A 12624-nucleotide genomic window follows, 5' to 3' on the forward strand; every position below is an offset into this window, starting at 1 on the left:
AGTTTGGAAGCTATAGCCATGTTAATTCTGCTCTTTGTTCTCCTTGACTTTATGCTGTGACTGAGATCATCTTTCATACTGTTCTTGCTGAGCCTTAGCAAGTGAATGGACGAAGAATAGTAAACTTTACCAGTACAAGAATATTGGCTGTCCAGTTCCAACTGGCATTTCTTGGCGATCTTTTTTATTTCATATAAAAATTATTTTGGAACTATTTTATTCTTGTATATTTTTTGTAAGTTAGAAGTTATTTGCATTCTCCCTACACACATGTGTTTATGTATGTGTATATAATTCTTTTTCTGATCATTTTAGTATAAATTCTATACATTATGGTCCTTCATCCCTAACTTCCTAAATGTGTATTTCTTAAAAATGGGATTATTCTCTTAACATAGCATACTTAGAGAAGTGTTCCTCCATCCTTTATCTCTTATACTTCATCACCCTCCCTTGTAGGTAACCAACTTTATTATATTCTGATTGATCCTTCCAGTGGCTTTTACTCCCCCATAAAGAAGAGATCTGTGTTCTTAAAATTTCCCTTCTTTCTTACTTAAAAGATATATATGTTCCTTTATATGCTTTTTTCAGTTAGCAGTTTTTCCTGAAAGTCATTCGCTATGAGTTCATAGAAACTTATGATTTTTTTTTTATTTAAAAAAAATTTTTTTTAATGTTAATTTATTTTTGAGACAGAGAGAGACACAGCATGAGCAGGGAAGGGGCAGAGAGAGAGGGAGACACAGAATGTGAAGCAGGCTCCAGGCTCTGAGCTGTCAGCACAGAGCCCGACGCGGGGCTCGAACTCATGAACTGTGAGATCATGACCTGAGCCGAAGTCGGATGCTTAACCGACTGAGCCACCCAGGAGCCCCGAAACTTCTGATTTTTTTAATAGATATATAGTACTTTGTTTTCTGTGTGTACTGTAGTTTATTCAACTATGCTTGGACATTAGATGCTCTCCAGCAGTTCTGAGTTACAGATCATCTTTGATCTGTTATATACATATTTTTAAATTGTTGGAGGTGTATCTTCAGGGTAAATTCTTAGAAATTGAATTCCTGGGTGGGAGAGTAAATATGTTTCTACTTTTGTTAGATAATGCTAAATTTCTTTCTCTAGAGATTGTACTATTTTTTATTTATACCAGCAAAGCCTAAGAGTACATTTTCCCACAGTTATGCCAACAGAATATATTTTCAAGCTTTTGAAATTTTGCCTGGCTCATGGGTAAGATGATTATTTTAGTATAGTTTTAATTTTCTTCGTCATCTTTTTTTTTTTTTTTCAACGTTTATTTATTTTTGGGACAGAGAGAGACAGAGCATGAACGGGGGAGGGGCAGAGAGAGAGGGAGACACAGAATCGGAAACAGGCTCCAGGCTCTGAGCCATCAGCCCAGAGCCCGACGCGGGGCTCGAACTCCCGGACCGCGAGATCGTGACCTGGCTGAAGTCGGACGCTTAACCGACTGCGCCACCCAGGCGCCCCTCTTCGTCATCTTTAATTTCTGTTTTTTTTTTCTGTGTTTTTGATAAATATTTCCATTTATTGAGACTGTCAGCCCTCTGATTTCATCATCTCTCATTTCCACTTTGAAGACTGGGATGAAAATTTGGTTATCTACAGAACTGTTGGTGTTCCTGCTCAAACACCTATTCTCTTCCTTTTAGTGCTTCTCCTACTTAATTTTATAGTGCTTTTCTCTTTCAGACATCTGAAGCATAAAGTGTGATCTGAAGCTACCTTAACCAAAAAGATGTAACTTTTCCACTTAATTATTGTATGAGCCTGTTGGTATTTGATAAATGACATAGCCCCTATAATAGTTGAAGCTATTTTGCTAATCTTTTGTATTTCTGTAGTAGGATCCATGATTACAGTTTTTATTTTTCTTCCCATAGAACATTCCTGATGTAGATGAAGAAGGCTATAGTATAAAACCAGAAGCAAATCAGAATGATATCCTTTCATCATTTGGATATTCCTATGGATTGTGTTAGCATATAAGTAGACAGTTATAACAAAATGATCTGTTGTTTAATAAAAACTTCAAATTTTTAATTATAATAAAATGTGACTCCATAATAGTTTGACATGTTTTTACTAATGAGTTAGTAGTTCTGTTTCTGTGAAAGTCTACCTTATCTCTTAAAGGTTTTATATTCCTTTTTGTAAATGTATGAAAACTGGTTATGCATTAAGATCACTTAAGAACCGAATTCTTTAACTGATACTCACATACCAAAGAGAACCATTTCTACTCATCTAGTGATTCTGATTCTGAAGATGAAGAACCAAAGAAATATCGGATAGAAATCAAACCTGTGCATCCAAATAACTCACATCACACAATGGCTTCCTTGGATGAATTAAAAGTATCTATAGGAAATATCACACTGTCCCCAGCAATATCTGTAAGTAAGAATAAGAGCAAGTTCGTACTCTTCATGTAGAAGCCTTATTTTTTTTTAACCTTATCTACTTGCATCTGCTTAATTTTAGGAATAATAAAATAAAATATCATTAGGAATAGTTAATTAAGCATATTGGATAAGGAGATATTTTATAATTTGTCGTCAGTTTTATTGAGGTCTCCAGTGTCTGATTTTTATATAGGCAAATGAATTTGAGTTTGGCTTAGTTTTGTTTCCTTTTGAAAGTTTTACTGGGAAACAAAAATGTAGAAAATCTATTTCTGCCATTTATTTTATTTTCCAGTCTGCATGTTTCAGAAATTTGAACTGGCAGTGTTAATCTTTTCCTCATCTAATTTTAAAGTTTTTCATCCATATTTTATGAACTTTATATGAACAGGAATTCAGTAAAAATGGATTTAAACATTAAGTTATGTGTCTGCATGCTTTTGCAACTGCAATATTTGTTTTTTCATACTTTTTATAAAAAAAGGCAAATATAAGAATTCTTAGTGATAATGGTTAGTTCCTCAATTCTAAGATCCCATATTTAACAGCTTTTGGAGGAGAAAAAAATCACCATAGATAATCTTTCCATTGATGTCATAGTCTAAATTCAGGAATGTTAAACAATGAGAAAAAAGCATGTCTTAGAATGACAGTTTAGTCTATCTGTACATGCTCACCATAACTGATATTATACCTGTTGTCCTTGATAATACAGAATAAGTATTACCCATTTCATATTTTTTTATTATATATTGTTATTATATATTTTAAGAAGTCTGTATTTGGGAAAAAGTTTTTTTCTCTCAGTCATGCACTTTTAGAATTTATTTTTTTGTACAAAAAAGACTGATTTCTGAAGTGAGGTTTTATTCTCCCATTGCTATTTAACCTTAAGATTAACACCCAAATTAAATTATGATATATATATGTACACATATATACATATATGTATACACATACATATATATCTACACACATATATATATGAAGTAGGAAGCTATGAAATGACTAAAAATTTTTATTATATAAGAATACAACTAATTTTAAAAATATGTGTAAATAAAACAAAAGCCTAGAGGAATATATACCAGAATGTTAAGCACCTTGCTCTTGTTAGTGAAAGCATTAGTGGTTTTAAATTTTCTTTGTACTTTTCTCTCTCTTCTATTTTTTAAAAAACTGAACATTCTAGTTTCATACTGAGAAAATAAATAATAATGAGAACAGTTTAATAGTTAATATTGGGTTTGAAAAAAGGATATTTTGAGTATATTTTATTGAGCAGTGTGCTCATCTAGCTCATGTCCCCTACCCCAAACAATGCTCTGCATGTGTTTTAAGGTGTATAGATTTTTAGGTATGGTTTAGAAGGTAATAGACCAATTATGAAACCAAGAAAATAAGCTGTTTTAAATTCTAAAATGTACACTATGTCTTTCTTTTTCTTTCCATGTACTACTAGAGACACAGCCCAGTAAGTGCAAGATTTTATATTATTACCTATGGACTTAAAAAAATCATTTTAATGTTTGAACATTGTTTTTCAGAATACTTGTGTTAAGTTTTTTAAATTTGCAGATCAAAGTATCTTGCTGTAGGCACTAACATTTTCATATTTTAAAACTTTTGAGTGTTAAAGATACATGTATTATCTTTTACTATAAAAAATACTGCATTTTTAACAATTTTTATGTAGTTTACAGTTGAGCAGATATACCGAAAACAACTTAAAGTTAGGTTCCCAGTAATATTTTATGAAGTAGGCTCCTGGCTGGCTCAGCCAGAGCATGCAACTCTTGCTCTGCAGTGTGAGTTCAAGCCCTGTGTTGGGTGTGGAGCCTACTTAAAAAATAAAAAATATATTAAGAAAAATTTTTATGAAGTATTTCATTACCAAATTAAATTATTTGTTTAACAACTTTTAGTTTTTGCTTTTCTCTTTTAGGTGCAGATGAATAGGAATTCATCTAGTAAGTTTGACATTTAAATTGATTATTTTGTATCTATTAAAATTTATCAGGCAATTTGCTGAGCTTATTGTAGCCATATATATATATATATATATATATATATATATATATATATATATTTATTTATTTATAGAAATAAATGCTTTGTTCTCATCATGACTGTTAGCAACAGACTAGATGGAAACTTACTTTAAACAGGAGACAACTTAAGTATACTATTTATTTTAGCATTTAGACATGCCTTTAAATTTAATACTTGGCTACAACATTTTTCAGAAATCAACAAAGCCAAATAGTAGCTTCTGTTTGAGAATGCAACATACATAACTCAGCCTTATGAGCCAGAAGGGACTATGAGAATGAGTAAGCTTTAGCTTTACTTATTTGTCCTATCACAATTGCAGTTTCTCTTCCATGGTTTTTACAAGACCATTGCTCTAACCTCTGAGCTATGGAGCCACCCTACTTCCATGGTTTTTAGTATAGTAACTTAATTATACTAAAAAAATTTAGGGGGTTGTTAACATCTTATGCAGAGTCATGCATTAAAATAACAAAGGTGAGAAAAATGGAGTTAAGGCATCCTACTCAAAAGTTATGCAATTTGTAAACAAAATGGTTAATATAAACCGTAACATCAATCCTATTAAAAATTCTAGCACAATGAAAAAGACCTATTAAATGCATTATATCAAACTAAAAGTAGGATTTTACTTTAAAAAAAAAATGGTGAGTAGCTTGATGATAGGGGATGTGGGGAAAATGAGGATAAAAGTGGGCTGCTTTTATGGAGTTATGGAGATAAGGGCAAATTGTAGAAACATGGAGGAGAACAGCACAGTAAGTACTTTGAGGCCAAAAAAAGGGCCACATTGAGCCAGATGGGACAATGTGACATGAAGGGGCATCATATACAATGTAGTATTCCTTGTAGCTTGCTGCAGTTACCTATGTTGATACATTTTGCATTCATCAACTACATGTTGGTGATTCAAGACATCAAAGTACAGGGAAATTTGCTTATGAACTAACATGACTTTTGCATATTACTGATGCTTTCCCCTTTGTATAATAGTTGCTAATGAAATGGTTCACATTACTAATGCAAAAGGGAGCAAAACAGACTATTTTATAAAGACCGTTGCTTTAGAGTGCTATAAAAATTTTAATTTTTCGAGATACGACATCCTTCAAGAATTAACTACTTTTGGTCAATATAATCATTAATAATATTCTTACAGCTTGAAAAAATGCTTTCATGATTCATCACTTATCATTTTTGAGTAATACTTAAGTATTTGAACATATGTTCTAATTTTTAAAGTTCTAGCCCATATTTTTTTCATCTGAACACCAATTTTATTTTCATGAATATGACAGTTTAGTTGACTTAAGTAATTTCTTACCAGAGGTGTTAAAAGAAATGAAGATATAGCAGGAGTTCAGTTATTATTTTGATATTCTTAAGTCTGTTAGAAAACTTGCTAAAGGCTTATTTTCCTTTTCTTCATAATTAAAAAAATTCGATTTATGTTATCAATTCCATAATTTTTAAATTGTTCATAGTAATGAGATATATTAGTGTCTCTTTCCATGTAAGTATTTTATTACTCAGATTATGAATTGTTTCATATTTTGATTTTAATTAGGTGAAGAGCTAACAAAATCGAAGCCATGTGCTGGATCTAATGAGTAAGTTTCACATTTTTTTATTTTTAAATAGATTATATTTAGAGCAATTCTAGGTTCATAACAAAATTCAGGCGAGGATACAGTTTTTGCATGTATATCCTCTGCTCCCACATATACCCAGCCTCCTTCACTATCATAATCCCCCATTAGAATGAAACATTTGTTAAAATTTTTGAGCCTACCCTGACACATCATTGTCACCCAAAGTCTGTGGTTTACATTAAGATTCACTCTTGGTCTTGTATGTCCTGTGAGTTTTGACAAATGGTCAAGGACGTGTGTCTCCATACATTATAGTGTCACACAGAATAGTTTAACTGTGCCCTCCACCTATTCATCCTTCCCTCTTTAATGTGTTTAGATATCATTCTTTTATACTTTTTTCTTAGAAAATTTTACTATCTTTGCAGTTTCAATTAGAGTACAGTGTTGTTTATCCTCTAAGCTGTGAATTGTTCTTTGGGGTTTCTGGTTGTTTTAAATTATTTCTCACTTGACACTATTTTTTATAATTTTTAAAAAAATCCATTTAACTGTATTTGGCCTTGGTGGCTTTACTACTTCTAAATAAATGGTAGTGTCCCAAGTTCATATATGTCTGTATGTTAAAACTAGTTATTCTCATGGAAATTTTCTCTTTTTTTTTCCTTCAATTATTGGCTGTAACCCTGTAAAATATACTGCACTTTTAATGAACTTCAACAAGAAGATGTCTCAAGTTAAAAAAGGAGAGGGCTAGAAACCATGTTGCTAGCTCTTTTTAAAAAGGAAAAAATACTTTAAGCCAGTGTTTCTTTCATGCGTTTTTTTTTTTCATTTCTTTATCTGTCAGTAAGAATATATTCTTTTAATGTTTTTTTTCTTTTGTGTAAGTAAAAGTAGTCTTCATTAAATGGAGAGTTTAAAATTATTTAATACTTTTAAAGTTAGGCATTAATTGAGCACAGTGGTGGTATTCATTTATCATTTTAAAAGGTAAAGTTCAGTGCTTTAAAATTTTGTTTTCAGTAATTTATGCAGTTGTGATCCTAGGTTTTAAATACAAGGTGTGGTATGCTTCCATGTAAGTGCGTGTTGAGGTACTAGATATGTGCTTATAGATAACTACCATTTTTATTGTAATGAGCCTGTTTTCTAAGATGTGAGAACATAATGTTAAAAATTAATGGCTGTTTGATACATTAAAATACTGTTTTAATGGGATTAATTTTTTTTTTTTTACATCTGATATATAATTTTTACTTGTCAGTCATATCTCTGTAAAGCTGGAAAAAAAATTTAAAAAAGAGGTAGTGGCAAAGTTCAGGTACTATAGGATCTTAGAGATGAGACATCTTAAAAGGTGTATGACTAAAATGAAAAAAAAGAAACATGGATTTAAAAGTTTTTATTAAAGTAAAGAGCTGCAAGTTCAATCTTGAGAGTAACTAGGCCAGTGGATTCCAAGGGGTCAGTAGAGGGAAATCTTTGGTTATGCAGCATGTTGACTTTTTTGAAACTTGAATTTTGGTGTTCTTGATGCTTTTGTCCATAGTCTTGGTTACCTTTCATAAAAAGACCTGAGTGACCCAAACATTTCACCAGACTGCCTCAGTGACCCAGGCTGTGGATTGCCCAGGGAGAAGTCCTCCCCTTGCATGATCTACTATAATAATCAGGCCTTTGAAGGTTATATCAGGGTTATATCAAGTAAGCTGTTGGGCTTATTTCTGTACTTGACAATTTCAAAGATGAAAGAAAAGGATAAATAGATATTTTTTTAAATTATTTTTGGGGACGGAAGGGAGAGAAAGAAATCCGCACTGTCATCTCAGAGCTCAATGCAGGACTTGAACTCAGGAACCAAACCATGAGGTCATGACCTGAACCAATATCAAGAGTTGGATGCTTAAGCGACTGAGCCACCCAGGCGACCCTAAAGATTTTTTAAAAAGTACTTAAATATGACCTTATAAAATTTGTACCTGATTTCCTATCACTCAAAGAAATTTTCTATCCATGACTTGGGGCTAGGACACTCTTGTAGGATTAATTAAGTACCTTTCTGTCCTTAGGCAGCTGTTTTAGACCCTTTTATTGCTTTTCTTGTAAAGCTGAAATGATTTCTGTTCTTAGAACCCCAAAGATTGCTAGAGTATAACAAGGTGTGATTGATGGGAATTAATCTTCTCTATTCCACCCTAGCGATTTCACATAATGTTATTGGAGGGTCTGCTTATAGCAGTTAACGAATTATTTATTAGTATAAAATTTTAATTTAAACTTTCCTCACATATTCCATTGGTAGAATGCCCAACTTTTAAATCATATATATTTAGCTATTCCAGTTCTGTGATATAAAAATAAGTGACTAGATTTTATACTAATAAAATATTCCTTAATTAAATCTGTTTTTTAAATGTTATGGTAGGAAGGGGACCAGCGATTTACTTGCTTGGGATCCCCTGTTTGGACCATCTCTTGATTCATCTTCTTCTACTTCACTAACTTCGTCGTCATCATCAGGTAAATGTATATAAATATATATGTATATATATATATTTAAAGTGAGGAATGCATTAGTTACTTTTTTCCTAATTGATTTGTTCATTACTTGTGTGTTGTTCTTAATCAAAAATATTTTTAACTTGTCCTCGCATATTGCCAGGTAAAAGTGATTTTGTACTGGTTCTCTTAACTTAGCTGAGAGACCCTATGGCTTAAACAAAAATACATCAAACCAGTTTTTTTTTCATTCATGTATTTATTTCTATGCATCATTCCCTTATCTGTGTCCAAATAATTTTTTTCCCAATATTTTATTTTCTTAAGTAATCTCTACTTCCAGCATGGGGCTCAAACCCACAACCCCAAGATTAAGACTTGCATGCTCCAACCACGGAGCCATTCAGGCACCCCACAACATGTTTATAGATAATTCCACTGCATGAATGTGCATTAATGTAACCAGTCCTTTTTTATTGGACATTTGAATTGCATCCAATTTTCTAGTGTTGTGAACATCCATGAATAGAACACATTTTGTGTACATGTTTCATAATATCCTTACAATTTATCAGTACAATGTTTGAATCCCAAGATATACCCATTGATATTTATTGCCAAACTGCTTTCCAGAAAGGTGTTAGTGCTTCCCAAGCAATACATAAAAGAACTTGATGAATGCTTTTTAGTTGGTGTTTTGACAAGAATGTGTTCTCTTTTCTTCAAAATATAAAAACCGATTAGCCAACAATCAAAGCAAGCATCCAAATGCTTGTTGAATAAAATCACTGCTTGTTCAAAGCAAAAAAATAAAACAAAATTCACTTTAAGTTGATCTTCTGCCTTCTCTGGGATTTCAGAAATGCCATTCAGTATTTGAGGTTAGGAGAGTGGTAGAATGGTTGGAGAGAACTTGAATTGACTGAGTTCCTGTCACGTTGCTCTGCTAGGAGCTGCATATCGTCTATTTAAGTTCATTAACTGCTCCATGAAGTCCATTTTATTGTCCCTATTTTGTAGATGAAAAAACGTAAAGCTCGAAGACGATCAGGAACTTCTGTAAGAGCGTATAAATTGGAAATGATGAAGCATCTGATCAAATCTGGATCTTATAATTAGAAAGTCTTTGTTCATTGCACTCTGACATATTAACTAAACAATAATCCATGCTGAACCATTTTACTACTAATGAAATAAACACTAGTATTTAAAATTAGATTATTTATAAACCAATTTTTAAAAGAAATTGTAGATTTTAGGCAACCTTAACTCCAATTTGGAGTTTTGAAGGGAAAGTGCTCTGTATCTAATACTTTGTAAAATAGCAAGAAACAACAAAAGACAGTTGAACATATTCTGAAGTGGCATTACAGCCTTCCTCAGTGGGCTTGTTAGTAGTTTTATAAAACTAAACTTAATAGATTATATAAGGAAGGTTAATTGTACAGGCAAAACTGAAGTTGTCATGAAGGTCTCTTTTTTGTTTGTTTATTTATTTATTTATTAATGTTTATTTATTTTTGAGACAGAGAGAGACAGAGCATGAACGGGGGAGGGTCAGAGAGAGAGGGAGACACAGAATCTGAAACAGGCTCCAGGCTCTGAGCTGTCAGCACAGAGCCCGACACGGGGCTCGAACTCACGAACCATGAGATCATGACTGGAGCCAAAGTCGGACGCTTAACCGACTTAGCCACCCAGGCACCCCTAGGTCTTGTTTTTGTTTAGTAAAAATGTCAGAATGGTGTTTTGTATTTAGAATGAAGAAGGTCATAAGTAGTGTATTTTAATTTTGTTAATACACTTTTATGAATTATTTTTCAGAATCCTTAATGAAAATTTTCACATTGAAAATCAAAGGCTTTAGTGATACAGAAATTTCTTCCTAACTCTGCCCTTAGTTTCTCTTTTTAAAAAAAAATTTTTTTTTAATGTTTATTTCTGAGACAGAGTGACAGAGCATAAGTGGGGGAGGGGCAGAGAGAGAGGAGACACAGAATCCGAAGCAGGCTCCAGGCTCTGAACTGTCAGCACAGAGCCCCATGCGAGGCTCGAACTCACAGACGGCGAGATCATGACCTGAGCCAAAGTCAGACGCTCAAGCGACTGAGCCACCCAGGCACCCCTCTCTTTTTCTTTAACACAGTTTCTTACTTTTCAAAAAAGTTCTCTTTTCCTCTTGCTAACTGTCTGAAGAATGTTTCATCCCTATCACTTTTAATTTCAGACAAAAAGGATTCATTTTCATTTAGTGGCCATTTGATGTGCAGTAGCTAGGAAATAAAACATTTATTAACCGTTTGCTACTTTTTAAGTTCACTTTCATATGCATTTTTAAACCTTTCTATATAGTCTGAAAAATGATATCAAATTACTTTGCCTTTCAGGGAATGTTAGTCGTGTTGAAAAGAGATGATGATACAAGTCTAAAAAGGTGTAAAGGTGATAGTGCTGTGTTACGCAACAAGTGCCTAACTGGCTAGTAGTAAAACTCCCAACATGTTAGGAGGTAAGACAGACTAAATCAGTTTTGGAGTTAATACAAAAAACCAGCCTTAAAAAAAAAAAAAGCATAATATTTTTCAAAACGTTATTTTCAGGGATTTTTGCTGAGCACCAGAGCTCAATTAATCTACAGGCAGAGAAGACATAGTCTATAGTAAGGTTTATCAGAGGAGGGGTTTGTTTATATATAAATATTTATACTTTTACCAGCTGTTAAGAGTTACCTTTTACTTCTCTGGGCAAACAGGAATAATTGTGGCTTTATATATTTTTGACCTTGAGTTTTACTCTTATGTTCTTTAAGTTTCTTATGCTCATACTTAATTTCCTCGGTTAATAGAAAGTTTGAGCTCTTGCTTTTCTTCCTGTATTACTATATTTTTCTAGTTTTGAGGGACTAAAATAACATTAACCTGAAATGAGAAAACTATTTGGCTATGTAGATTCATATTTTTGTTCTAGAATTTTCCTGTTGCTTCTGGTTTTCAACTGCTTTCTCCTTCTTCCACTGAACTTAGAAAGAACGCAACACAAACTCTTTGTGTCCCACTGATTTGAGTGTATGGTAATTGAATCTTTCCTTGAAACCAGCATGTTTTTGGACTTTGAAAAAGCAAACTGTGGTTATTTAAAAGAGCTGAATGTTAACAGTTCTACCAGGCTTGGTTTGAGTCAGTCTTAATACACTGACAATCCATTTGTCAGTGATGAAGCTCAGGTATACATACCTATCTCTACTATGTTACATTCTCATAAGCTTGAAATGCCTTGAGTAGTGATGAGCGCTGGTTTCATTGATAACGAACCTGTCTTTAAAGTAAGTATGTCATGGGGCACCTGGGTGGCTCAGTCGATTGAGCCTCCAACTTCGGCTCAGGTCATGATCTCACAGTCCGTGAGTTCGAGCCCTACGTCAGGCTCTGCTCTGACAGCTCAGAGCCTGCAGCCTGTTTCAGATTGTCTCCCTCTCTCTCTGCTCCTCCCCTGCTCATGCTCTGTCTCTCTCTGTCTCAAAAATAAGTTAAATAAATTAAAAAAAAACATTTAAAAAAAAGTAGTGTTCACTGGAAGAAGGCAACAGCCTTGGGATCTACATAGGGGTTCTTAGCAGCTTTTTATTGTTTTCTTCAAGCAGCTTGAACTATGCTTGTATCTATTATCCCTTCATTGTATGTGCTTTCTGAATGATTCCATACCCCTCATGCCTTTACTTTCACTCCTGTGTGACTACCTTTTTCTTTAGCTCTTTTCCTGTCACCTCTATTCTCCTTCCTTTCACACCTGCATTCCTCTGACAGTGACCATGGATCCTCAGCCTTTTGTTTCTCCATGGATATACTTAGGCCCATTCATATATTTTTAACTTTGCACATCTGCAAACTTAACTTAATGAATTATATTCTTCCCATCCATATTCTCTTCTTCAGTTTGAATTACAGTCCCATCTTTTAGATTGAAGCAAAGGGATTTGAAAATCATTTAAAATACCATGATTTAAACATATCAGCTTCCATTCTTCACTTTCGTTTTGGTTATGCTAA

The 12624-nt window shown here is 33.2% G+C and overlaps 1 protein-coding gene across 3 annotated transcripts in view; it reads left to right on the forward strand.

Annotated features, from left to right (window-relative positions):
• FCHO2 (FCH and mu domain containing endocytic adaptor 2) overlaps positions 1–12624 on the forward strand; it is a 121162-nt gene that overhangs the window by 80586 nt on the left and 27952 nt on the right. For 2 of the 3 annotated variants that reach the window (XM_047087860.1, XM_047087877.1), the window contains 6 exons: positions 1911–1968; positions 2248–2423; positions 3895–3906; positions 4378–4402; positions 6052–6094; positions 8505–8599. In XM_047087860.1, coding sequence (XP_046943816.1) covers positions 1911–1968; positions 2248–2423; positions 3895–3906; positions 4378–4402; positions 6052–6094; positions 8505–8599 — 409 coding nt within the window. The remainder of the gene's footprint in view (positions 1–1910; positions 1969–2247; positions 2424–3894; positions 3907–4377; positions 4403–6051; positions 6095–8504; positions 8600–12624) is intronic. The other variant, XM_047087868.1, reaches the window with a different exon arrangement.

Source organism: Lynx rufus, unplaced genomic scaffold, assembly GCF_022079265.1.
Source record: "Lynx rufus isolate CCGP_SWC_20201006 ecotype Redwood Valley unplaced genomic scaffold, mLynRuf1.p SCAF_1, whole genome shotgun sequence".
Classification (NCBI taxonomy): domain Eukaryota; kingdom Metazoa; phylum Chordata; class Mammalia; order Carnivora; family Felidae; genus Lynx; species Lynx rufus.